The sequence below is a fragment of the Podarcis pityusensis genome, assembly GCF_964106645.2.
Source record: "Podarcis pityusensis genome assembly, chromosome: 6".
NCBI lineage: Eukaryota > Metazoa > Chordata > Lepidosauria > Squamata > Lacertidae > Podarcis > Podarcis pityusensis.
This window is the reverse complement of record NC_138030.1, coordinates 21,929,599-21,953,400: the sequence shown is the minus strand read 5'-3', so window position 1 is coordinate 21,953,400 and position 23,802 is coordinate 21,929,599. Positions and strand designations below refer to the sequence as shown.

The 23,802-nt window shown below is 42.1% G+C and overlaps 1 protein-coding gene and 1 long non-coding RNA gene across 3 annotated transcripts in view; one reads left to right on the top strand and one right to left on the bottom strand.

Moving 5' to 3' along the window:
- The window catches only part of RIMS4 (regulating synaptic membrane exocytosis 4), a gene marked incomplete at its 3' end in the record, with an annotated part of 93,358 nt that extends 80,800 nt beyond the window's left edge, over positions 1-12,558 (top strand). For both annotated transcript variants that reach the window (XM_081011576.1, XM_081011577.1), the window contains exons 3-6: positions 7,470-7,582; positions 9,475-9,576; positions 11,240-11,379; positions 12,340-12,558. In XM_081011576.1, the coding sequence (XP_080867702.1) occupies positions 7,470-7,582; positions 9,475-9,576; positions 11,240-11,379; positions 12,340-12,558 (574 nt within the window). The remainder of the gene's footprint in view (positions 1-7,469; positions 7,583-9,474; positions 9,577-11,239; positions 11,380-12,339) is intronic.
- Positions 12,559-12,788: 230 nt separating this feature from the next.
- On the bottom strand, positions 12,789-23,779 carry LOC308480250. Its single transcript, XR_013987949.1, has 3 exons — positions 23,652-23,779; positions 13,420-13,594; positions 12,789-12,929 (listed from the first exon to the last, which is right to left on the bottom strand). It is a non-coding gene; the product is annotated as an uncharacterized lncRNA (long non-coding RNA).
- Between the last annotated feature and the right edge of the window lie 23 nt (positions 23,780-23,802).

Here is a 23,802-nt window from a genome sequence, read left to right as displayed (position 1 = left end):
TCCAATATGCTGTCTGATCTTCCATGAAAAGAATCCTTGCTCTCATGGAAAATCCTTTGATCCATCAGAGGCTCCCAACTGGTAGAAGAGCAAAGATGATTTATTCCCCCCATTTCCTCCCTGAAATAAGGTTACCAGACGTCCCGGGGACAGTCCCTGGATTTACAATTCAGTCCCCATACAAAATCCATTAAAAATGTCCCCAGATTCATTGAAAAAAATCTGGTAACCTTACCCTGAAACACCTAACCCCACCTGTCGTACTGGCCCATTGGTTTCACAAATTCTCTGGGAAAGATTTCCAGGGCAAAGAAGTTTCAGGGGAATTGGCAGAGAATTGCCAGAGAGAGCGCCCTGTCAGCAAAGTTCCACTCATGAGATCTCAATTACTATGTCCATTTAGGGAAGCTTCCATGCAATAGCTGCCCAAACTAGTATGTGCTCTATCCACACCATAGATAGAAATATAGATATATATAGACATATATATATTTGTTGTTGTTTAGTTGTTTAGTCGTGTCCGACTCTTCATGACCCCATGGACCAGAGCACGCCAGGCACTTCTGTCTTCCACTGACTTCTGCAGTTTGGTCAAACTCATGTTCGTAGCTTCGAGAACACTGTCCAACCATCTTGTCCTCTGTCGTCCCCTTCTCCTTGTGCCCTCCATCTTTCCCAACATCAGGGTCTTTTCCAGGGAGTCTTTTCTCCTCATGAGGTGGCCAAAGTATTGGAGCCTCAGCTTCAGGATCTGTCCTTCCAGTGAGCACTCAGGGCTGGTTTCCTTAAGAATGGATAGGTTTGATCTTCTTGCAGTCCATGGGACTCTCAAGAGTCTCCTCCAGCACCAGAATTCAAAAGCATCAATTCTTTGGCGATCAGCCTTCTTTAGGGTCCCGCTCTCGCTTCCATACATCACTACTGGGAAAACCATGGCTTTAACTATACGGACCTTTGTTGGCAAGGTGATGTCTCTGCTTTTTAAGATGCTGTCTAGGTTTGCCATCGCTTTTCTCCCAAGAAGTAGGCGTCTTTTAATTTCGTGACTGCTGTCACCATCTGCAGTGATCATGGAACTCAAGAAAGTAAAATCTCTCACTGCCTCCATTTCTTCCCCTTCTATTTGCCAGGAGGTGATGGGCCCAGTAGCCATGATCTTTGTTTTTTTGATGTTGAGCTTCAGACTATATATATATATATGGAAATAATTTTTATTGAAGATTTTCTTGAATTGAAAAAGAACATGCAATGTCACTTTTCTTTTCTGTTTCCCAGATCATAAAATCCCCTCCACACCATAGACTTAAATCTCTTGGCTTCCCACAGAGAATCCTGGGAACTGTCCTTTGCCACTAACAGAGAGCTAAGGTTCCCAATACCCTTCAACTACATTTCCCAAGATTCTCTGGGGGAAGCCATGGGCTTGAAATGCCTGATTGGGGATGTGGCCTAAGCCTCGCGGTGCTGAACGAGTATGAATGGAGCTCGCCCTGCTCATAGCTTACAGCTCTGTGTTGAATTCAAGCGGTGCTGCAGCAATCCCTGACCTCCACTGACTTTGTTCAGACCTGATGATACAGCACATACTGGTTTGTCAGCTGCTGCCCGGGGCAGATTCACCCATCTGTATAAAGTTCAGAGGAGGAGTCAAGTACTGCTTCCAAAGGCCACCTGAGCTAATTTTATTAAAATCATTAACATGCTGCCATAACAAGTTCATCATTAATTGTAATGACTAGGAGGCAAAGGTCATAGAAGAAGAGAAATTGGATATCCCTTTGAAATGAGAAAAAAGAAAAATGCTGATCATCAAGAGGAAGCTTATTGAGTCCATTTTGTCCTCCAGGCTCAGTTGTATCAAGGGTGCAGATGTTTCTCTCAGGTTCGATAGAAGGAATATAGCATGTTCCTTATTAATATTTTGTATAAAGAGGAGCAGCCCCTTCTCTGCTATAGCACCAAAAGCCTCTCTGTTGACTGGACCTTTCCAAAGTGCAGAGGAACATGCTGATAATAAGAATAATTTATTATTTATACCCCACCACTCTGGCTGGGTTTCCCCAAGAGAATATTAAAAACTCGATAAAACATCAAACATTAAAAACTTCCCTAAACAGGGTTGCCTTCAGTTGTCTTCTAAAAGTCAGATAGTTGTTTATTTCCTTGACATCTGATGGGAAGGGGGGGCGCCACTACCGAGAAGGCCCTCTTCCTGGTTCCCTGCAACCTCACTTCTCACAATGGGGGTGGAGACGCTCCTTCAGGTATACTGGGCCAATGTCATTTAGGGCTTTAAAGGTCAGCACCAAAACTTTCTTAGCACCTTCTTGATAGGGTTAGGTGGAATCATACTTGCGACTCTGGTAGCATGTGTATTGATCAAAACAAGGGTCGGTTACACAGTTCTGGAAACAGCATAGCAAGTGGTTTGATGGTGTGTGCCTCAGTTTGCGCACGCAGTGAAACTGCCATGTAGTTGCGTTGCAGTTATTCAGTCCTCCTTTGAGAAGAACCATAGCTCAGTGGTGGAGCATATGCTTCACTTGCAAATAGTCCCAGGTACAGCCTGCAGCATCACTTCACATAGCGCTGGGAGAAACTCATGTCTGAGTTTGACAGTGGAGCCATCATCCTTGGAAGATGGTGGACTCTCCTTCCTTGGAAGTTTTTAAGCAGAGGTTGGATGGCCACCTGTCATGGATGCTTTAGCTGGGATCGTTTCCAACTCTACAGTTCTATGATTCCATGATCAGTGGCACTTACCTCTGTGTAAACATGCCATAGGACTGGGCTGCACAACACTTTTCTCTTTAAAGGTTTGTCATCGCTGTTACTATTAAGGTAGCAGCCGCAAACGATGAAAACCAAACAATAATGGGAATAATTATAATGAATGAACAGTAAACTTTGTGACGGACTTTCTTGCAGAACATTTGTTCAAAGGCCACATTCAGAAGCATTTCCCTCAAATAAATTATAACACATCTGAAACATATACAGGAAGATGTGGATCACAAGGAACAGGCTTGTGATAAAATCTGTTTGAATCAGAAGCTGATATATTTCACATACTGAAATAACCAAAAAGGATAAAAATAAAACATGCTTCAGCTCTAATTCAGTGGTTAATTTATATGAGAAGTGCTGGAAGCCTCAATCTTTGATCAGACACTGCCCCCCTCCCTTAATCCTAGAGAGATGTAGACCTGCTGTGGTTAACTCGTTGGAGAATTAAAGTCATTCTGCACATGTGGCATTTTTGCTGTGGCTTCGGCAGGGTTTCATCCTGTACTTGATGCTGCTTAACATCTATATGGGAGTAACTTTTAAGGGGTTTAGAGCAAGGTTCATTGGTATGTAAACAACAGCCAGCATTGCTTTATCATCTGAATCAGGTGTGCCTGTGTGGGTGTGCCTAGACCAGTGATGGGTGAATTAGCACATTCATTGGGGGGGGGTCCTCTTTTGTTGTGTTGCTTTTGGTGAGGGGAATAGCCATTGGAGGAGAATTCAGAGGCCATAAACACACCTCCTTCCTTAGCACTCTGCCTCAGAACAAGATTTTGTTACAGAGACTCCCTTCTCATTTAGCGTTTCCATTAGAGCACAGCATTTGCAGCAAGACTGTTCACCGCTGTCAGTAGGTGTCCTCTGGACTAGTCAGGCCATGCTTCCCTCATATGACCTCTCCAGCTTTTCAGCCATCTTTCCTGGGAAGCTGCTCCACATTAATGTCAAGCGTAATTACAAAATTTCTGGCGCTGTCACATGCATCGCCACAGGGAACGCATACCAGATCAGTAAAATGGTTCGCTGCCTCCTAAAATCGGTTTCTTGGAAACGAGTCTGTACTTGGGGTCAAACATTCACTAATGCTTTGCCTTTGCTCAGTGCAACATCTTCTCCTGCAATCGCTAACTAATACCTTCCAATATGCTAATTTAACTGCCTATATATCACTTATAATTTTGTTGAGAAGTCAGTACAGGGTTGTTGATGTTTTGTGCCCAGAACTGCTCTGTTTGTAATATGAGCTAGCCATCCACCCACTCTCCATGCCAAGATTGTTTTCTCCTTCCACCCACACGAATAGGTCAAATGCTGAAGCTCTGTGCTCTCCATCTCTTTCTATGGAAGTCTGTGTCATTACAGAGAAAGGCATTATCTGTACTAAGAAGGGCAAGCATGCATTTGCACCATGTCTGCTGTGCAGTGTGCCTGCAAGGACTTTATGTTAGCTTTATAGATTAGTTGCTCTAAACCCACAAACCTTTGCATGCAATCATTAATAGGTGTCAAAACCCCATTCAGTTAGAAGTCGGCTAACAATGGGCTGACATCATCCATAATGGCACGTCCATTTTTGCGGTCACATTGACATATGAAGCTGCCTTGCATTGTTCTGTTGAGCTCAGTATTATCTATCCCAGCCTTCCACAATCTCCAAATGCTTTCGACTACAGCTCCCGCTGGCCCAGCTGTCAGGGATGATGAGAGCTGTAGCCCGACAATAATATCTGGAGGCCACAAGTTGGCAAAGGCTGATGTCCATAAAATGGCAGCAGCCGTGGGAGTTTGAATTGCCCGTCTGTGAAATTGGCCATTCACAGGTGGGCATAGGTGAGCATCACAAGGAGGGCGGGGCCAACTGGAAAGCCACCAGGGTTTTCACTTGAGTACGCTCTCTGGCCTTATAAAAGGGCCCAGCTCCTCGCCCTGCCACTGCAGTCTGTGGAAATGTGGCAGTATAGTTGTAAGAAATGAAAATGTTGCTTTTTCCCATAAAAGGCCAAAAGGTCACAACAGCTAAGTAACCGCCAACTCGCTTAGAAGCTTATCTTTAGCAGGGCTTGTGGTTAGAGAGCCCGAAAACAGGCCGTCTTGCAGTTGAAATGTGGTTTATCTATACGCTTCAGCAGACATAGAACCCGTATTTGCCTAGGGTGGTCGGGATTATCACTTGTGTCAATGTGTCAAAACCTAGGAGCATAGAATCATAGAATCATAGAATCATAGAGTTGGAAGAGACCACAAGGGCCATCGAGTCCAACCCCCTGCCAAGCAGGAAACACCATCAGAGCACTCCTGACATATGGTTGTCAAGCCTCTGCTTAAAGACCTCCAAAGAAGGAGACTCCACCACACTCCTTGGCAGCAAATTCCACTGTCGAACAGCTCTTACTGTCAGGAAGTTCTTCCTAATGTTTAGGTGGAATCTTCTTTCTTGTAGTTTGGATCCATTGCTCCGTGTCCGCTTCTCTGGAGCAGCAGAAAACAACCTTTCTCCCTCCTCTATGTGACATCCTTTTATATATTTGAACATGGCTATCATATCACCCCTTAACCTCCTCTTCTCCAGGCTAAACATGCCCAGCTCCCTTAGCCGTTCCTCATAAGGCATCGTTTCCAGGCCTTTGACCATTTTGGTTGCCCTCCTCTGGACACGTTCCAGTTTGTCAGTGTCCTTCTTGAACTGTGGTGCCCAGAACTGGACACAGTACTCCAGGTGAGGTCTGACCAGAGCAGAATACAGTGGCACTATTCTGCATGGACCAAATAAGGATGGAAATAATTAGAAGTAGGTGGTGGGTAAATTCAGAGTAATGGAAGATGTCAACAAAGGCGGAGATTTTAGTATTTTAATTAGGCGATTGTGATAGGCTGTGAACCCTGCACGTATCCAGCCAATAGGGAAACAGGGGAGGTAACCTGTGCTTGGGTATAGGGGATATAAGCTTGTGTTTTGCTAAATTTGGGTGTGCTTGCTTTCAGACACCTGCTTCTTGCAAGAACGTATGTAATCAATAAGCTCTTTGCTGCTTCACCAATTTTGTTCAGATTCTGTCTGTAGGTTCCCAGGACCCAGAGTCTTAGGACCTGTGTTCTATACCTCACAGTACTGTAATGTTACAGGTAGGTAGCCATGTTGGTCTGCCATAGTGGAAACAAAATTTTAAAAATCCTTCCAGTAGCACCTTAAAGGTAAAGGGACCCCTGACCATTAGGTCCAGTCGTGGCGGACTCTGGGGTTGTGACGCTTATCTCGCTTTATTGGCCGAGGGAGGCAGCGTACAGCTTCCAGGTCATGTGGCCAGCATGGTGAACCAGAGCAGCGCACGGAAATTCCATTTACCTTCCCGCCGGAGCAGTACCTATTTATCTACTTGCACTTTGACATGCTTTCGAACTGCTAGGTTCGCAGGAGCAGGAACCAAGCAACGGGAGCTCACCCCGTCGTGGGGATTCGAACCGCCAACCTTCTGATTGGCAAGTCCTAGGTTCTGTGGTTTAACCCACAGCACCACCTGTGTCCCTTAGAGACCAACTAAGTTTGTTATTAGTATGAGCTTTCATCTTCAGATGATGGTTAGAGTGTTGGACTATGACCTGGGAGACTTCAAATCCCCACTCAGCCATGAAGCTCATTGGGTGACCTTGGGCCAGTCACCATCACTTAGCCTAAACTACTTCACAGGGTTGTTGTGAGGACAAAACGGGGAGGAGGAGAACCATGTATACCACCTTGAGTTCCTTGGAAGATAAAGGTGGTATATAGATGTAATAATTGAAATAAATAAACTTAAGATTGGGAAAATGGGCAGAGGCAAAATGGTCTGATTGATATGTACAGTTGGCCGGGAACATCTGAGGCATCAGGATTCAGCATTTTTATTGAGATATCCAAATTCACATCACTTTAGAAGCATTGCAGTTTCTGATCGGTGTACCATGATCTCATTGGTGGCATAATCAGGAAATTAAATTCTTCAGAATAATCATAACAATAAACTCCTTCAAATTTATGGGAGGAGGAAGGACGTTAGCATGGGAAATGTGCCAGAAATTAACAGAGGGTCAGAAAGAGACCAAAGTGAAATTATATGAAATACAAGGAAGCAAATCAAGATGCACCTCAACAGATTTAACACATCCTACTGTATAATTTTCACTTCTGAACAGGATCCATTCAGCTTCGCAATGAATTTTTAATTGTGAGAGGGAATTTCTGCTTTCATCTACTGTGGTTTCCATTGAGTATAAATACAGTACAGCTAGTCTGTTTGGCTCTAGATTCCCTCCTAGATGTAATAGCCTCAGGAGAGAGAGACTGCACATCAGCAAAAAAATTAATTGCATGCCATTCGGACCCCCAGGCAAAAGAGTTTCAGTTTTTCCTACTGTATTTGGGCGGGGGGGAGAAGCTTGATACAGGAAAATGACACCATTTTCCCATGTTGATTTATCATGATGATAATTGTTTTGTCTGTGATTATCTGTAACTACACTAAGCACACATCCCTTGCGGTTATGGGAAGAAACTGAAAGCGCGTCAAGCCAGTTTGAAAGCCAGCAAGACTGGAACTCATGCAGAAATAGCTCTTCATTTCACGCATATTTCCAGTTAGCTTAAGACTGTATATTTAGCAAGTCTCGAAACAATGAATTACACGAACCAATTTATTTTGCAGCTTGAACTTCAATGGAGTTCACCTGGCAGCTGCTGGGCAGTTCAGCGATTTCCTGGGCAGCATGGGGCCTGCGCAGTTTGTGGGTCGCCAAACCTTGGCTACTACCTCCATGGGTAAGCAAGAGAAAACCATTGGTTTTTTTATGAATGTGTTTTTGTGTTTGAATAGTGCTATCAATGCACATGATGCTTTGCAAAGAGATTTTCCAGGTTGCCCTATCCTAAGGGGCTTACAAATTTATAAGCAGGGGAAAATAAATGAGGTTGCTTAGATTTGACCTCTTTATCGTGCATTCATCCTGATGCACAATAGATTAGATGAAGTTGGCTATTCAATGGGCATTCACCTGGATTTCTTTGTGGGGGACCAAAGCAAGTGTAATCTCACACTTTGCAATGTACTTCCCCACTACTTTCCTTATTGCAAAAAGTCTGCTTATCTGGGGAAGCGGGTATGTTGCGCAAACCTCCCAATCAGCTATAATTGTCCAACTGGAGTTTGCTAGTCTGTGATTGAAGCACCCACCTCCTCTCATCCGAGTAGCTAAGAAAACATGGAGTTGCTTGTGTAAATCAGAATGTGTGAGATTCCCTTAAAGCAATGCACGACCTGTATTTTGTGTGGTAATGCATGGACATTAAAGATAAATCAAATTACTTGTGGGAAAGGTCTTGATAAAAACACAGATTGCTTTAAAACATCCAACAATATTTACATTATAACAAGATATAGTAGAAGAGCATGCAACATATAAAATAAATCCAAATGGTGATAGCTGTAATAAGCAAAAACAAGTTTCAGAATAAAAGTTTTCTGAGGCTTCCTAAAAGGTTAGCCAAGTGATCCCTTTGAGCATGTTGGAAGGAAGAAAAGAGAAGACGCCATAATGATGCCAGGCACTAAGGTATCAAAAGCCTTTTTGTGGGGGGGGGGGGATTAAACTGTGTCTAATATTTATACCCAGTGCTTTTTTCTTTAAAAAAAAATATGTTTAGGGGTACTCTCCTTTTTCTACTCATATTGAAATATTGCTCCTCAATGAGGCCAAACTTAGATTCACAAAATGTTTAGGGGTATGTGTACCGCTGCGTACCCCCAGAAAAAAATACTGTTTATACCCTTTAAATTAGATAGGTCAGCAATAATCAACCCCCCCCCTCTCTCTCTCTCTCTCTCACACACACACACACACACAATCATCATTCTTGGAGTTGTCTGCAGTCTTGTTTTATCTTCTACACATAAGCATTTCAAACACTGGACTTAGGTCTTGCTGAGGTCCGTACCTCCATATAACTGCTTTCATGCTGCAGAAATATTTCTACTTGTTCAACTTGTCCTATTTCCAAACACATATTAACCATAGTAGTTTAACAACGTTCCTTCCCCTTTAGGTCATTCTTTACTCTTTCATGGATCAAAATTAAGCTGGTGAAATGCAGATGAAGTTTTTTCCCACCGTTTTCACTATACACTGTGTGAAGAAGTACTTCCTTTTTCTTGTCCTGGAATTGCCTACCCTTCATCTTATTTAGGGGGAAAACAACAACTTCTACCTTGTCTCTGCAACATGCACAATTGTATGTACCTTTATCATGTGTGTGTCCCACCACTGATATTGGTGCTCAAAACCTCTGAATGCAACCTTCTCCTGATGTCAAATAACATTTCAAGAGATCATTCGAGGAAGGGCAAATAGTTTGGAAGTTGTCACTTTGAAAGGGTGAGTTGATTCAAAGACTCTGGCAGCTAATATGCCTGGTGAACCACTTTGAGACAAGGAATCCCCGTGCCTCAATTCCATACTAGTCAGTGAGTTCTGTTGCCATTTTATCCCCATCTTTCTTGCCTCTAGATAATCAACTTGTTGCAAGGGGAAGCCTGACTTGTACCAGATGATAATCATTCTGCAGTCTCTAATGTTTAAGAGAAATTAGAGCAGTGAGCAGTGGTTCACAGATATCTTTTTGACACTCACTTACTTTTCATTTTGCTTGCTGTCCAGGTGATGTGGAAATTGGGTTACAGGAGCGAAATGGACAATTAGAAGTGGACATCATTCAAGCCCGAGGATTGACTCCAAAGCCTGGCTCCAAAACCCTGCCAGGTAGAGTGTTTCATCCTCTTTGCCTCTCCCAAATCCTGGGTAATAGCATTGAAAAGGTGTTATGTACTGAAGTTTTCACCCTGGGCCAGCAGGGGGATACTGTAGATAGTTATGCAAATAAGGGATGGAAAGTGACGTTCAGTGATTGGATAGTTTTAGAAAATTATTACAGTTACGTTGTACTGGAGCTCTATATAAGCAGGCTGACTGAACCCTTCAGTTCAGTTCTGTTCTGGCCTGTGAATAAACAAGAGCTGTTTGAAGAATCGCTGTGTCGTCTGATATGTTCACCCACAACTTAACAAAAAGGATGCTTGGTTTTTACAAGGGAATAACTGATAAGATTGTGGGAACTGCAAGGGGTGGGAAGGATGGTGTGGTGTGTGCCATCTGAATTTTGCAAGCATTCTTTACGAGTTATTGCAAGGTTCTCACATTTTTGCAAGGTTCGAATAATTTTTACGATGAGCAACCTGTTCTTTGCTCATCTCTACCAGGCTGCATACACACCATTCTCTGAAAGTGCATTTAAAGCATGTGGGTCAACACACACACACACACACACACTGCTGAGAACTGTGGTTTGTAGAGGAAGCTGAGAATTGTAGTTCTCTGAAACACAGTTCCCAGGATTCTCTTGGGAAGTAAGTGTGCTTAAAATCAATGGTGTGTACACTGCCATAGACACAGGACCTCAGAGTGAGGTGGCTGCCTCAGACAGCAGGTGCTGGGATGCACATTGAGAATGGGGCAGTATTGGCAGCCCATCTAGGGATTCTCTTGTTCTGGAGGTAGGGATGGGGGAGATATTTCATTCGGTTTGCATTTATCGAATTTGTACTTTCCGAAACAATGTGAGAACCAAAACAAAGCCATCCTCCAAAATTTGCATTTACCTGAATTTTGTGGTGCGCTTCTTCATCCAGTGTTTACAAAAACACATTATAGTATGTAAAAGTGCGGATAAAAATGAATGCGTCAATACAAATAACATACCAAAAAATGCATTGTATTAGGAGAAATTCCTTGCAAAAATGTGTACATTAGTCATATAAAATTGTGCCTATTTAGGAGTAACTTGAACTAAAATTCTGAAGAATTTTCATGAGGTTTTTCTAAAAGAAAACCTGCAAATTGCTGCAGAGATGTGGAGTGCAGAATTTAAGACTGGGGGAAAATGAGAAATGGAGAGAACCCAAATAGACAGATCCTTTCATCCTTAGTGGAAAGACAGAGCTCTGTGTAGCAAACAACCCACCTTGCTCCCACTAAGCAAATCTGCTGTTCTCAGGTGTGAAGGAGGATAGCATCCCATCACCCGTGTTGAAACAAGATTTAACTTCCTGTCCAATCAGCACCATGTTGTCCTGCACTTCTCAGGCAGCAAAAAGTCCTGATGTGATCCTGAATATACTTGCTGCATATGTGTGATGATGGCTAGAGATAAACATTGTACCAAGGCCAGTCACAGGCAACCTCAGTGTCACTCAGACACCAAGCAAGGCTTGAAAAGACCACTTCCAACAATATGTTGGAAGCTTTTCTCTCAAAACAAACTTTTCTTTTTTAGTAGCTTCATCTGAGCAAATTGATGGTGGTATTCATGGGGGTTCCCTGTACTTAACACGGCAATACAACCTTTTACCCTGTGTTATTCTTCCAGCTGCTTACATCAAGGCCTACCTACTAGAAAATGGGGTGTGCATTGCAAAGAAAAAGACCAAAGTGGCTCGCAAGTCCTTAGATCCGCTGTACAACCAAGTGTTACTTTTCCCAGAGAGTCCACAAGGCAAAGTACTGCAGGTAAGATGGACCTGTCTGAGGCCTCCTGGCAGATCTCACAGCTAGGGTTAGGGTGGCCTGTGTGGTCAACTAGGATGTAGCATTCGTAAGGAGGCACCACACAGGGAGAGGAAGTTGTTTGTGCTTTTTGATGAGTTGCCATTCTGCTGAAGAACTAAGGAGGCCATGTGTCCTACTTTGCAAAGGACAGCCCTCTACTTGAAGGACTGTCCCCTCTAAAGAGGAAGAGCTGAGAAGGGAGAGCTGGAGGACCATGTAACTGTCCATTAATAGCACCCAGAGAGCAGACTGAGCACACACGATGCTAGTTCTATAATAACAACAACAACAATAATTTATACCCCGCCACTCTGGGCCACTCCCAACAGAATATTAAAAACACAATAAAACATCAAACATTAAAAACTCCTCTAAACAGGGCTGCCTTCAGATGACTTCTAAAAGTCAGATAGTTGTTTATTTCCTTGACATCTGATGGGAGGGTGTTCCACAGGGCGGGCGCCACTACCTAGAAGCCCCTCTGCCTGGTTCCCTGTAACCTCACTTCTCGCAGTGAGGGAGCCACCAGAAGGCCCTCGGCGCTGGACCTCAGTGTCCGGCTGAATGATGGGGGTGGAGATGCTCCTTCAGGTATACTGGGCCGAGCCCTGTTGAAATTAATAACTTAAAGTAGTTTACTTAAAATAGTTCTTTTAATTTCAGTGCCTCTGAGTATATTGCGTGTATTTTATTTTTATTTTTCAAATTAATGAAGTTTTGAAAAAAGAAAAGGAAATACAGCGCAATTGACTTGACTCTCCTGTGACCTTCACCTCAAGTCCTTCCTTGGTCTTCTTAGTATCATTCAGATCATAAGCTATGTCAATGCTTTGCCAAAAGATAAATTCCACGCCAGCCTCCCATCATTTGTGTGATATTGCTTGCAAACTAAACATGTTCCCCACCCCTCTTGTTTCCAAGGTGATAGTTTGGGGGAACTACGGACGCATGGAACGCAAACACTTCATGGGAGTTGCCCGGGTTCTTCTGGAAGAACTTGATTTGTCAACTTTGGCAGTTGGCTGGTATAAGCTTTTCCCGACCTCGTCGATGGTGGATCCTGCCACTGCTCCACTCTTACGCCAATCCTCGCAGCTTTCCTTGGAGAGCACAGTAGGACCTTGTTGTGACAGGTCTTAATGGGCAAGGAAGTTCCAGGGGGACTGCTTCTGTTTTTAAAATCATGCTGTCAAGGTTTTGTTTGCCAGAACGCTGTCCTCAAGCGCATTGCATCTTTGATCAGTCCTTGGAGGAACCTGAAGGTGAGGATAGCCAAGTAACCTTGGACAGGAACCAAGATGGAGGCCAATGACCTTTCTCCATCCAAGTAGAAAGAGCTGCAGGGCACAAGTCCTAATTATGAAATGACACACACACACACAAGACACACTTTTTCGTTTCCCTTTTTCCACAGTCATCCATGCACCCTTTGCTTCAGATCAGTGTAAAACCTTGAAATGTTGCAGCATCTTTTTTAAAAATTGGGGAAGATGTTTTTCTTCTTCTTAACGCTATTTTACAAATTGGGGAAAGAAGAGAGAGAGAGAACTTTTAGAAAATTCTTAAATATTCAAAAGCAAACATCTGACCTAAAAGAAAACAGCAGTTTCAGGGAAACTTTGTGGGTTTTGTAAACTTTCCTCACCCCCTTTAAGGCTGGGGAGGGGTGGGAGGAACTGCAGCTACTACTTTAGAACAAGTTCCACGGTTCTGTTTGATGTACAAATGCCGCTGTATTTTTTACACTGTGCCAAATTACCAGCAGTGTCTTCTACTATAGGACTTAGGCCAACAGTACTGCTGACGCATTTTTGTTGGAAGAACAAGAAAACACACTTTGGTTACACCAGTCGGTTCTAACGCAGAGTGCATAGCAAGCCAATTAGCTGGAATGTTGCACAGAGAATGTTGCTGAATGCAAACTGGAAATCTGGCAGAGCTACTTGCTAGCCCATTGTTAGATATGAACATTGCAAAACACACACACACGCCATACCTTACCTCAGCTTTTGCTGTGCTATCCCCCTGTTGTGTTTTTTGCTTCCATAACGCTAGTCATGCTTTTGGGATTTATAGTGCATATCTGGTGACGTGCCACTTTCCTCTGGAACAGGGATCAGTCTGAGGTAGCAATACTTTCTTCTGCCGTTGCAAATGAAATGACAACATAAAAAGTCTGCACGTTAAAAAAAAGAGGTGGGAGTGATCAGAAGATGGAGTTCTGTTCGTCATGCAGGAGATTATTAAACCCTGCGCTTAGAGAAAAAGGAGTGTTGCATTCAGACAACTATTAATACCCAAGTGGTGTGAAGCAACATGGAAAACTCAGGCACAGAAGGCAGATAAGGACTTATTTAAGGGTGTTTTCACAAGTGACACTAAAAGCGCCTTCCAACCTTTTGCATGGTTTGTGTGCACGTGTGAATGACTGCAATGCACTTTTGAATGAGTGTGAGGAGGAGATTGATGTTGGCATTTGAACTTCCACGTGGCTATTTGTGTGTATGTGTCGGCCTGCCTGTATATATGTGTGGATGTTCTGAGTGGATGTTCTCTACTCATAATGCTTTGTTGACCCTCCATCCACCATTCTTATTGCCACAAAGCTCTATACATTCCAGGTTCAGCATGCAAGGGTGTGTCTTCTGCTGTACCATGAGCTCTTATTGGTAGTCAACAGAAGTCTTGCTTTTGAATAGAGTTAAATGTGATTCAGCTGGAGGGTTGATACCGGCATGGGTTTCCGAGTCACTTGTGAAACTGACCTGGTCACTGCAGATAGGCTTTGTGGATTGTTTTATAATGAACAAAAAATAAATAAAATCAAAGGTAAATATTTTATGTTCGCCAATAAAAAGATAGCTATAATATATATATATATATATTCTGCATACAGCTAAGACGACAGCAGATTGTCAACAGAGTCACCTTCAGTAGAGTAGGTTAGTGGTTTACCAGATAGAGCCATTGAACAAATGCAAAGTGATTTACCTGGTGACAGCCATGTCTAGAGGCTTCAGTTTAGAGAGTAATTTTAGGAAGTAGGCCAAGACGCTCTATCTGTATTTAGATCTACCTTTTGTACATTGCTAGGTGTTTTGTTTCTGTTCTCATTTCTAATGAAGATTTAATGATTGCTATCTCAAATCTGTTTTCCTATTAGGATGTCAAGAGCTGATTTTGCTCCACGGTTTCTGGTGCCAAGTCCATGTTAGCATTTAGGAACCATCTCAAAATGGCTTCCTGGCCTGTTGTTACGTCACAGAGTAATAACAAGGTTTCTACGTGGACTACGAACTAAGCATGATTAAAGCATGACTTACTATAGAATGAAACATAGACAGTCATATGTTATAGGTAGTGTTTTTAATGGTTTGGGAAATAACGACCAAATGACTAGAAAAGCAGTAGGCCCAGTAATGAGCTCTGCTAGAAGTAACCTAATATAGATAATAGCATAAGGAAACATTGAGCATATTAAAATCACAGAAGCTCCAGAGTTTCAGATTGATTATCTTAATTTTTTCTATGCCTGTGGTTTCAAGTATAATTCCGTTTCCAAGTCATATTAAAGATTTTCTGTGTGTTGGCTGAAGGGAGGTAGTTGCATGCTGGTCAAAATATGTTGTGACTCTCCTTTCCCCCCATTTATTTAAAAACTCGCTTAACTATATTTCAGACTGAATCCTCTTCATATTTGTGTATAGTAGGTACTAGGCAATATTGTACAATATATGTATGGACTAGAATAGATTGGGTTAGATTTAGTGATTGGTAGCCATTGACTCTTTTAATAACCTTGTCGTAAAAAGGACTGTGGAGAAAACAAAACACATTCCAAAGCTGGGAACCGAAGAGCAGTCGTTGATGCTTTATAAATTCAAAGATTTTGCTTATGTTGTTTGAACCTGTAAATCAAATCAGCCCTGTTTTGTATGTATCCTGCAGCACAGCTGTCAATTCTTACCCAAATGTTAATAGTGAAAGTGGGAGCAAAAATGCTGGAAACACAATCTTGGCTTCCTAATCTGTTGTTAACAGCACAACAGACTTAACTCTAAAATGTCTGGAGCTGCCTATCTCTGTTAACTCAAATGTGAATGGATATGTGAGTTGGGTTAAACTGAAGGACTCAGAACAGAGAGGTCCATCCCAAAGCTGCTTAGAAATAATTTCAATAGGACATAAACGTCAAAAGGTTAAAAACATTTTCATGTTGATTCTATGTGTTTGTATACTACCCTTCAACCAGTTGATTCCCAGGATAATTAGCAAGAGAATAAATGGCAATGAAAAACAGTTTTAAAAAGCAATTTTTTAAAACCCAGTAACGCCAGCAATTAAAAGCAACAGATTAAAAGTGTTAGAGGCTTGAGAGAATACAAAAGGGTTTTGCTTAGCAAGAGGATACTTATTTCAAGCTATTTCCTTTCTTCCCTCTTTGGTGCAACCCTTTGGATCCTGGCAAAAAAACCTTAGTTACAGCAACTTTGAGCTGGGCACACATGCAATCCAGTTTTCTATTTTTAGCAAGCAAGTCTGCATTACTACAAATGCAAGATTATAAACGATCTACAAAGACTGGATTAGAAGGAACAAAATTTACTTAGCAATCGAAACTAGTCAGGTGCCCCTGAACATCCTTTCCCTGCTAGTCTCACCCAGAACTGACCACGCCTTATGACCCTTTCTAAATAACATCAGTTCCTATTTATCTATTTTATGCATCTATTTCAAGTATTTATATACCACTTTGCATCATAAAAGATCACGAGGTGGTTTACAAAGAAAAAGTGAAAAAGAATGCGCAAAACAAGAAAAACTAAACACAGTATGGAGAACATCAGAATCCGTAAATAATGCAATGTATGAAACATGAAACTTGATCACATAGAATTCTATGGACTCTATACACTTATTCAAAATCCACATCTTCTAACACACCTGTGCCTCAACCAGAGCACACCTGCACACATTCACCCACATACTCTGATCCATTACAAATCCCAATAACCCCCTGGGTGGGCTGCACTATGACACTGGCAGACTAATGCCAGGAGACTAAAATCACCTTACCAAGACAAAGGCCCTTGTGGTCTTGTGTGCACCCTCTGGGTACATCCATGCAGCGGCCTTCCTAGATCCTGACCCACTAACGCAAACAGAAATCTAAAACGCAGACCTGCTTTCAGAGCACCTCGCTCTCAGCCCATAACAAGCAACGTCCAGATACGATACATTGCCAGCTTAAAGCTATTCTTCTCGTTCTTGTGAGAGCCCTTATTCTTGAGAGCAGCAGTGGGCAAACTCTTCTTCTATCAAGGGCTGCACTCCCTCAGGGGTGACCAATTGGGGACCACATGACTGCAGTGGGCACAGCCAGAGACAATAGTGTTCTGGATTAACTCGAACAATTATCTCGAACAATGGCTGCCCTGTTTCAATTTCACCATGGCTACCTCGAATTAGGATTTCCAATCCTTTGTAGATCTACTCAGAATTAAGCCCCACTGATTTTGATAGGTTTTGATACTTATTCCTCTCAAATAAGTATAAAGAGGATTTTTATTTTTTACTGAGGACAACAGACCCATACAGCGACTGGAGGGCCAAGTGAAAGTGACTCTTTTCTAACTTTAATGTGCTTAACGCACACCAACCACAGAGGCAAGAAAGGGGAAGTGATGAACAGGAAGGAAGGAACTCTGATGAGGTGGAAGAATGAGGCAGCTTCCGAGGGTGTAGGGGCCGCAGACTGGCTACAAAAGAGGAAATAAGTTTTGCATCTAAATTAAGAGGCAGTTCTTCAGTAGATGCAGGTGTTCTGCTCCTGTGCACACCTTTTTACTGGGTTGTTGTTGAAAGCTGGCTCAGAAATCCACAAGTGATAAAGAGGTAATTAGTATCAATAGGCTTGGATCAGCTCCTCTTGTGTAAAGTCCAGCCTGGAACCTGTTTTCTTCCACATTAGATCGCATGATACCTGGTTATGCTCCTGAGGGCTCCGCTACCCCTTTAGGGGCACATACGAGAACATCTCCCTTACTCTCCCCCCCACCCATACCTGTTTTTCATGATGAGTCAGAAGATGTTTCTGAAGCCACTCCCAAGAAACTTACAGTGAAGCCTTTATAAATAATAATAATACTTTTCATGAAAAAAGGCCCCATAGGCCTAAGTTTCACTTCATCATTTTGGATTTGTAAAGCAAGTATTTGCATTTTGAAACCTCATCTCTTGCTGCCTTTTAAAAGTTTAAAATAGAATCGTGTCTGTCTGTAACTTTTAATGATTGACTTCTTTTATGGGGAAGTAGAGGAAGAGTTAGCGTATGTCTGAGAGGTAATAGTTACCTCTGTGGCTTCCTTGCTTGTTGTTAAGCTGAGGAGCGAAGGCTCCACCTCTCTCCATTTTATAGCCTCTTCAAGCACTTTGAATTTTGGTTAAAATGACTGACAAGTGCATCATATCCACATCGTGCGCTGAAAGCACATGGCTTCCCCCCAAAGAATCCTGGGAACTGTAGTTTAGCAAGCATGCTGGGAATTGTAGGTCTGCAAGGTGTCAGCTACAATTCCCAGGATTCTTTGGGGGAAGCCGTGTGCTTTAAAGGCGCTTTAAATTTATGACATGGATATGACCTAATGAGCAAAGCAGTGACCTCTCAGCCACAGTCCTAGGAACACACAAAATACTGGCTCTGAGCTTCATTGCCCTATTCTTTAACCCCCGAAAACAGGAGAAACATTTTATTGCCACAATTGTTTTCAGATGCAAATGTCATATTTTTCTGGGAGTGCTTTATGACCCCCCGATTCCTAATGGTTATGGTAGAGAGGACAAATCTAGGTTTTCTTAGCTCCCGGAGTGCCCATGAAAGTCCATTTACTAATAATATACAAATAGAATGAAATGTATCTTGCCAATCAAAATACTGAAACAACGTGTAAAATACTGAAACAATATTATATGTCAATGGCCTCCAAGTCACAGCTATTCTTGTTTCACAGGAAGTTCCCAGGTTCATATAGGAAGTCAGTTTTTAGAGTAAGGAGTTGAATCTGGACTTCCAGTGCCTCTTAAGCACCAGATCATTCTTCCTCTGTATGCAGAGTTATTTTTGAGGATCGGGAATTAAGCAAAACCCAGCCTGCTGTTAGCTCAACCAACGCTCCCCAACTTTGGGGCAAAGGACTTTTGAAGAAAGAAAAATCAATTTGTGAATGCTTCTGTTGTATATAATTATACCTTTTTAATGTTTTTAATACTGGATCCCTTATACATGTACTTTTTTTGTTTTTTTAAAGTAGGTCTATAGGCAAAAGAAATATCATAAATTTATGTATACAAAGAAATTATGTAGATGTTGAGGCAGTAAGAATCTCAATGTAAGCATGATTAGTAATAACCATCTTAGACAGCAAGACTTTTTAATGAAGTTTATTTAAGTTAGTTTACTACATGCTATTTAATAATTTTGACACTGGAGGAATATTTTCTTTAAAAACAAAATGTGATACTTTTTTTTCTAACAGATTATATGATTTAAAGTGCAATCTTTCGCATGGTTACTCAAAATAAATCCTTCTGTGTCCAGTGGGGCTTATTCCTTTGTAAGCATGTTTTGGATTGCAAACTTAACTTTTTAAAATTATTTTTTAAAAGTCTTATGTTTGGTACAACCTGTATTCTTCCTGATCTGGAGAATGTTAGCCATCAGCTCCATTGAACTAAATGAACACTGGCTAGTCATGACAACTAGTTAGCCATTGAATTCAATGGAACATCAGCAGAGTTCCCCTTCTCTGGATTCAGGCCTTACTGGTTTAGTGTTAGATGCTACATGTTATCAACTTGTTGTTTTTCCCCAAAAAATGAAAAAAAAATGTTTTGTAAATAGCTACCAGGAAATAGTCCTATAGAAATTTCACTTGAATCTCTCATTAAGTTATTATTACTATTAATATTGTGTAAGAATATTTGCAGTTGTTCATTACATCTCTGCTAAAGATCTTAGCCTAAGATCTAAGCCTTTGTTGAAGGAATTGATGTCGTATTTTCAAGATGAAAAAAACAAAAACCTTAGCTAGTTTGTCATAATCCTGTATTCTGTAAACAAACAAAAGAAGCCTTTTTATAAAGAGAGTCTACATAGGCTTACAAGCAATAATATATTCCATTTGATGTGAAGAATGTGATGTGCAGATGGCAGTATATACCATGGATAACAATATGTGATGACAGATTTAGTTTTTAGGGATGTCAGGTTTGATTAGGCCATATTAATATTGGCCATTTGGTTATTTTTTAAAAGGGAAGTTGGGGTAGGTGCCATACTGTTGGTTCTGTTCTACCTACTTGTGTAAGTCCAATCACTGACCATAAAATATATGTAGTTGACTTTCATGCTACAATTGTCAAAAAGTTTCAATATAAAGCTCACCAAATGTGTCAGATCTCCTTGTTTTCAGATAACTGTTGAGCATTTGTCACAGTTTTTTCAGACACCGCCACTGCCAGTGTTTTGTATTATGAATCTGATGGCAGCTCTGCCCCCTAACGGGCCTGTTTGGCAAAGACACCTCGTTGAAGTTAAAGGGAGGTGGGCTGTATTTTTCTTTTTTTTCCTGAGCTGCTGTTCCATCCTTTATTACTGTACATGACACCAAAGCAGGGGAATACATGCACCTTTGTCAACGACAAGCACAGACTGATGTGCAAAACAGAATGCCACAATGCTTGACTGTGCTGTCACATAACGGCAAACAGTATTAGGGAATATGTGTGGAGGTTTCCGCCAAATGGCAGGAGTGGAATCTGCTCTGCATCCGCATTAAGTTCAGTCCGGTGGATAACATAATTAGGCTGCAATCAGTGCTAAAGTTTAGCTCCAGCAGGTGGGAGAGCGAATGAGCAGGCAAGCTCAGATGGAAACTCTCAAATTGTAAAAGCGTTCCCACTCCCAGGGCTAGTGCTTGGTTCGTAAAAAGTCCCTTCCCCAACACTCCTAAGAAATCTTGCAGAAAATTAATTTCCCTTGTTGATTACAGATCGGGCAACAAGCTACGTTTGCAATGCTAAACCTGGAACAGAGGTCAGCAACTGATGCTCATAGGGCCACATCCATTACTGTGCATGGCTCCATCTCTCCCCATTGCTAGTGAGGCCACTGCTAATCCCAGAGGCAAAAGATGGATGTGGATGAACATTCCCCAGTCAGCACAACCAACCAAAGGCCCATGCTGGTCACACCAGGGCTGTCATTCTGTCTGGCAGTGTGTGAGTGGATTGATGGGAGACCTTTTTCCTTTTGCCTCTTCACATAGCCACAGAACATTAATTATGTTCCATACTTTAATTATGGAGCTCACTGTGACAGGATGTGGCATGCACCTTTCCCTTACATGGCCTTTTCAGACAGGGCCTAAACCAGAGCACATTTGCTTGGTGAAAGGGCATGACTATATCCAAGATGCGGAAGGGGAATTCCTGAAGCCATTGTACCCCCGCACATCATGCATTCATCTGATGCTGAAGTTCACTGGCTTGAACATCCTAATTGGATGAATGCACCTTGGCCAAAAACCCAATCTGCGCAGCACATGTTGACTTGCAGTTACATATTATGAATTGCATTTGCCTGTGTCCTGCTTCCCTTTCCACATGGGCGTTATGGTTTTACACACCAAACGTAGGAAGCTGCCTTATCTCAAGTCACAGCATGGGTCCATTCAGCTCAGTATCACCAGCACTGGCTCTCCAGGGTTTCAAGCAGTTGTCTCTCCTGGCCCTACCTGGAGGCGCTGAGGATTAGATTTAGGACCACCTGCATGGATGAAGATGCTCTACCACATAGTGTGGTCCTTCCCTTAACAGAAAGCCCAAGCCTAGAGCCAACAGAGGCTTGAAGGCAATTTAAGACTCGTGTATGGAAATGTTTTTAGATGTGACTCACTTTCACAGGGATTTAGTGAAGATAATCTTTTGCTGGGTTGTGCCCTCTATCCCTGGGTGTTAAAATAGTGCTACCTGCTACATGTCCTCTCCTTTGCCATGCCAATCCTCATAACGCATGAGGTTTGCAAGAATTTAACGAAAAATGAAAATGGGCGGGCAACTAGATAATTATCAACTGCATGTTACCTGGGTCGGTAACCTTTTTGGAATACATTGCACAGGACAGGATCTCTCGTAAAAGACCCCCAAATCCAAGAAAAGGTCTCATTTCTAACAAACCCCACTGAAATTTTCATAAGGTGCATGAACTTCCCTGTTTGGCATCTTCTGTGGCAGGTTGCTCTGTAACAGTGCTGTACATGTGGCAAAGTGTGACTTAGCACATAGTGTCCAGCACACATTAATGTTGGATGCTGTCTTTTGTCTTTAAGGGAAGATACGGATGCGCTGTTTTCTTTGTCTGTCAGTTTTATCCAGACAATACAAAAAAATGGTTGGGTAATTTGCAACTTAGTGTTAAGCTACTGAAACTGTTGAAAATAAACATTCTTCATTTCTTTTCCTAAGTTGAATCTGAGCCTTTTCATTGAATGCATTTTAAAAAAATAAAATAATGACGACGACGATGATTTATTAAATTTCTGCCCTGCCCTTCACCACGAACAATTTAAAAAATAACAATATTAAAATCAGTTAAAGCAAATTACATCATTGTATATTTGAAACGACATTATTTCTGCACTTAAACGTTGTATCCAAACTTACCATTACTTTAAAACTATCATACTTATACGTTGTGTTTAAATCTACTACTAGCTTCAAACTGTTATTCTTAGCAGAATACACACGTTTTTCATTTCAACTCTTGAGTAGGAATTATTCCTTATATTGAAACTTTTGGCCAGAGTTCTTGATATATCCTTTTCAGTGTAGTTTCAACAAGAACTCCAATTTCTTTAACAAGGTCAGGGTAAAGCATCTTCAGCATACGACAAAAACTGGGTAATGAAGGTGCTCGATGCATCTCTGTAGGGAGGCAATTCCATGGCTTCAGAGGCTGGCAAAGAGAATGCCCCAAACTTCTGAGGACAATGGAAGCATCAAGAGGGACCCCTCTGTTGATCAACTCCATTAGGAAGGAGGGAGTCTTTCAGATAACTGGGGCCTACATCACTTTGGGTTTTAAACCCTTATGTGAGCACCTTGAATTGGACTTTGAACTACAGTGGTTACCTTGGTTCTTGAACTTATTCTGTTCCGGGACTCCGTTAGACTCCCAGAACCATTTGAAAACCAAGGTGTGGCTTCTGATTGGCTGCAGGAGCTTCCTGTTCGTCTTCCGAAAAACATTCACAATCCGGAACACTTATTCCTGGGTTTGTAGCATTCGGGAGCTGATTTGTTTGACAACTAAGCCGTTCGATAACCAAGGTACCACTGTATTTTCCAGGGACCTTGAAGTTAGGGCACCATACTAAAACACATCGAAGAGAAGATGTGCCTTTCTTTTTACCACTGAGTTGCAACCAGCTGGGATCAGGGTGTCACAGAGTGAGTCAGTCAGTAAATCACACCTCTTTACTAGCAAAAACACAATCTTCACAGAACTTGTCGAGTGTCGGACCTAATGAACACAGCAGTTCCTTCCCTGTCTTACTCCAGGAAATCAGTTACCAAGACTAAAGGTCTCCCCACTGCCGTCTGTGTCTCCTCCTCCCCTGGGCTTTCCCCAAGCAATCAGAGACTGCATCTGCACATCTATCTAAGCTTCTCCCGTTTTATGCCTCTTCTGGTCCTGGGAAGAGGGAGGGTATCTGCCCTTTGCTTTCATGGAATAGGCTGTGATCCTAAATAATTAGGCTTGTGTGGAACCATTTACCATTTTCTAAGCACTCATACAATCAATGTTTTATCATTCTTCTACCCCCCCATCACTCTGTAAGGGTCATATTTGGCCCCCAGGCATGTAAGTCGACCCAACCGAATCTATGATTTTGGGATCTAATTCATTAGGAAAGTAACAGGGCTTATGATTGGTAAACACAACATTTGGCTTAATTCCAAATCACCCCAGGATTCATGGGCTTTATCAGAGAACTTGTTGCATTGACCAGATATTTCAAGGCTAAGTTTTTGCTCAAATTATGCCTACTGTTAAGCCACAGTGGTGGAAGACAAGGGCAATCAAGTAGGTTGGGAGGAGAGAAACAAAGAGGGGACCCCAGGGTATAGAAATGGAATGGCAGACAACGAGAAGAAGTGCCCATAAGACTTACCCATTGCTCAAAAGATGTTTTTTTTTTTTAATGTAACCAAAGCAGATTATGGAAAAGTCACCATCAGTTCCCCCATCACCAACTTCCAAAAGGAGCATCAGCTTCTGGCTGTTGCTAGGCAACTGGTGCCCTCCGCATAATATCTCCTAGC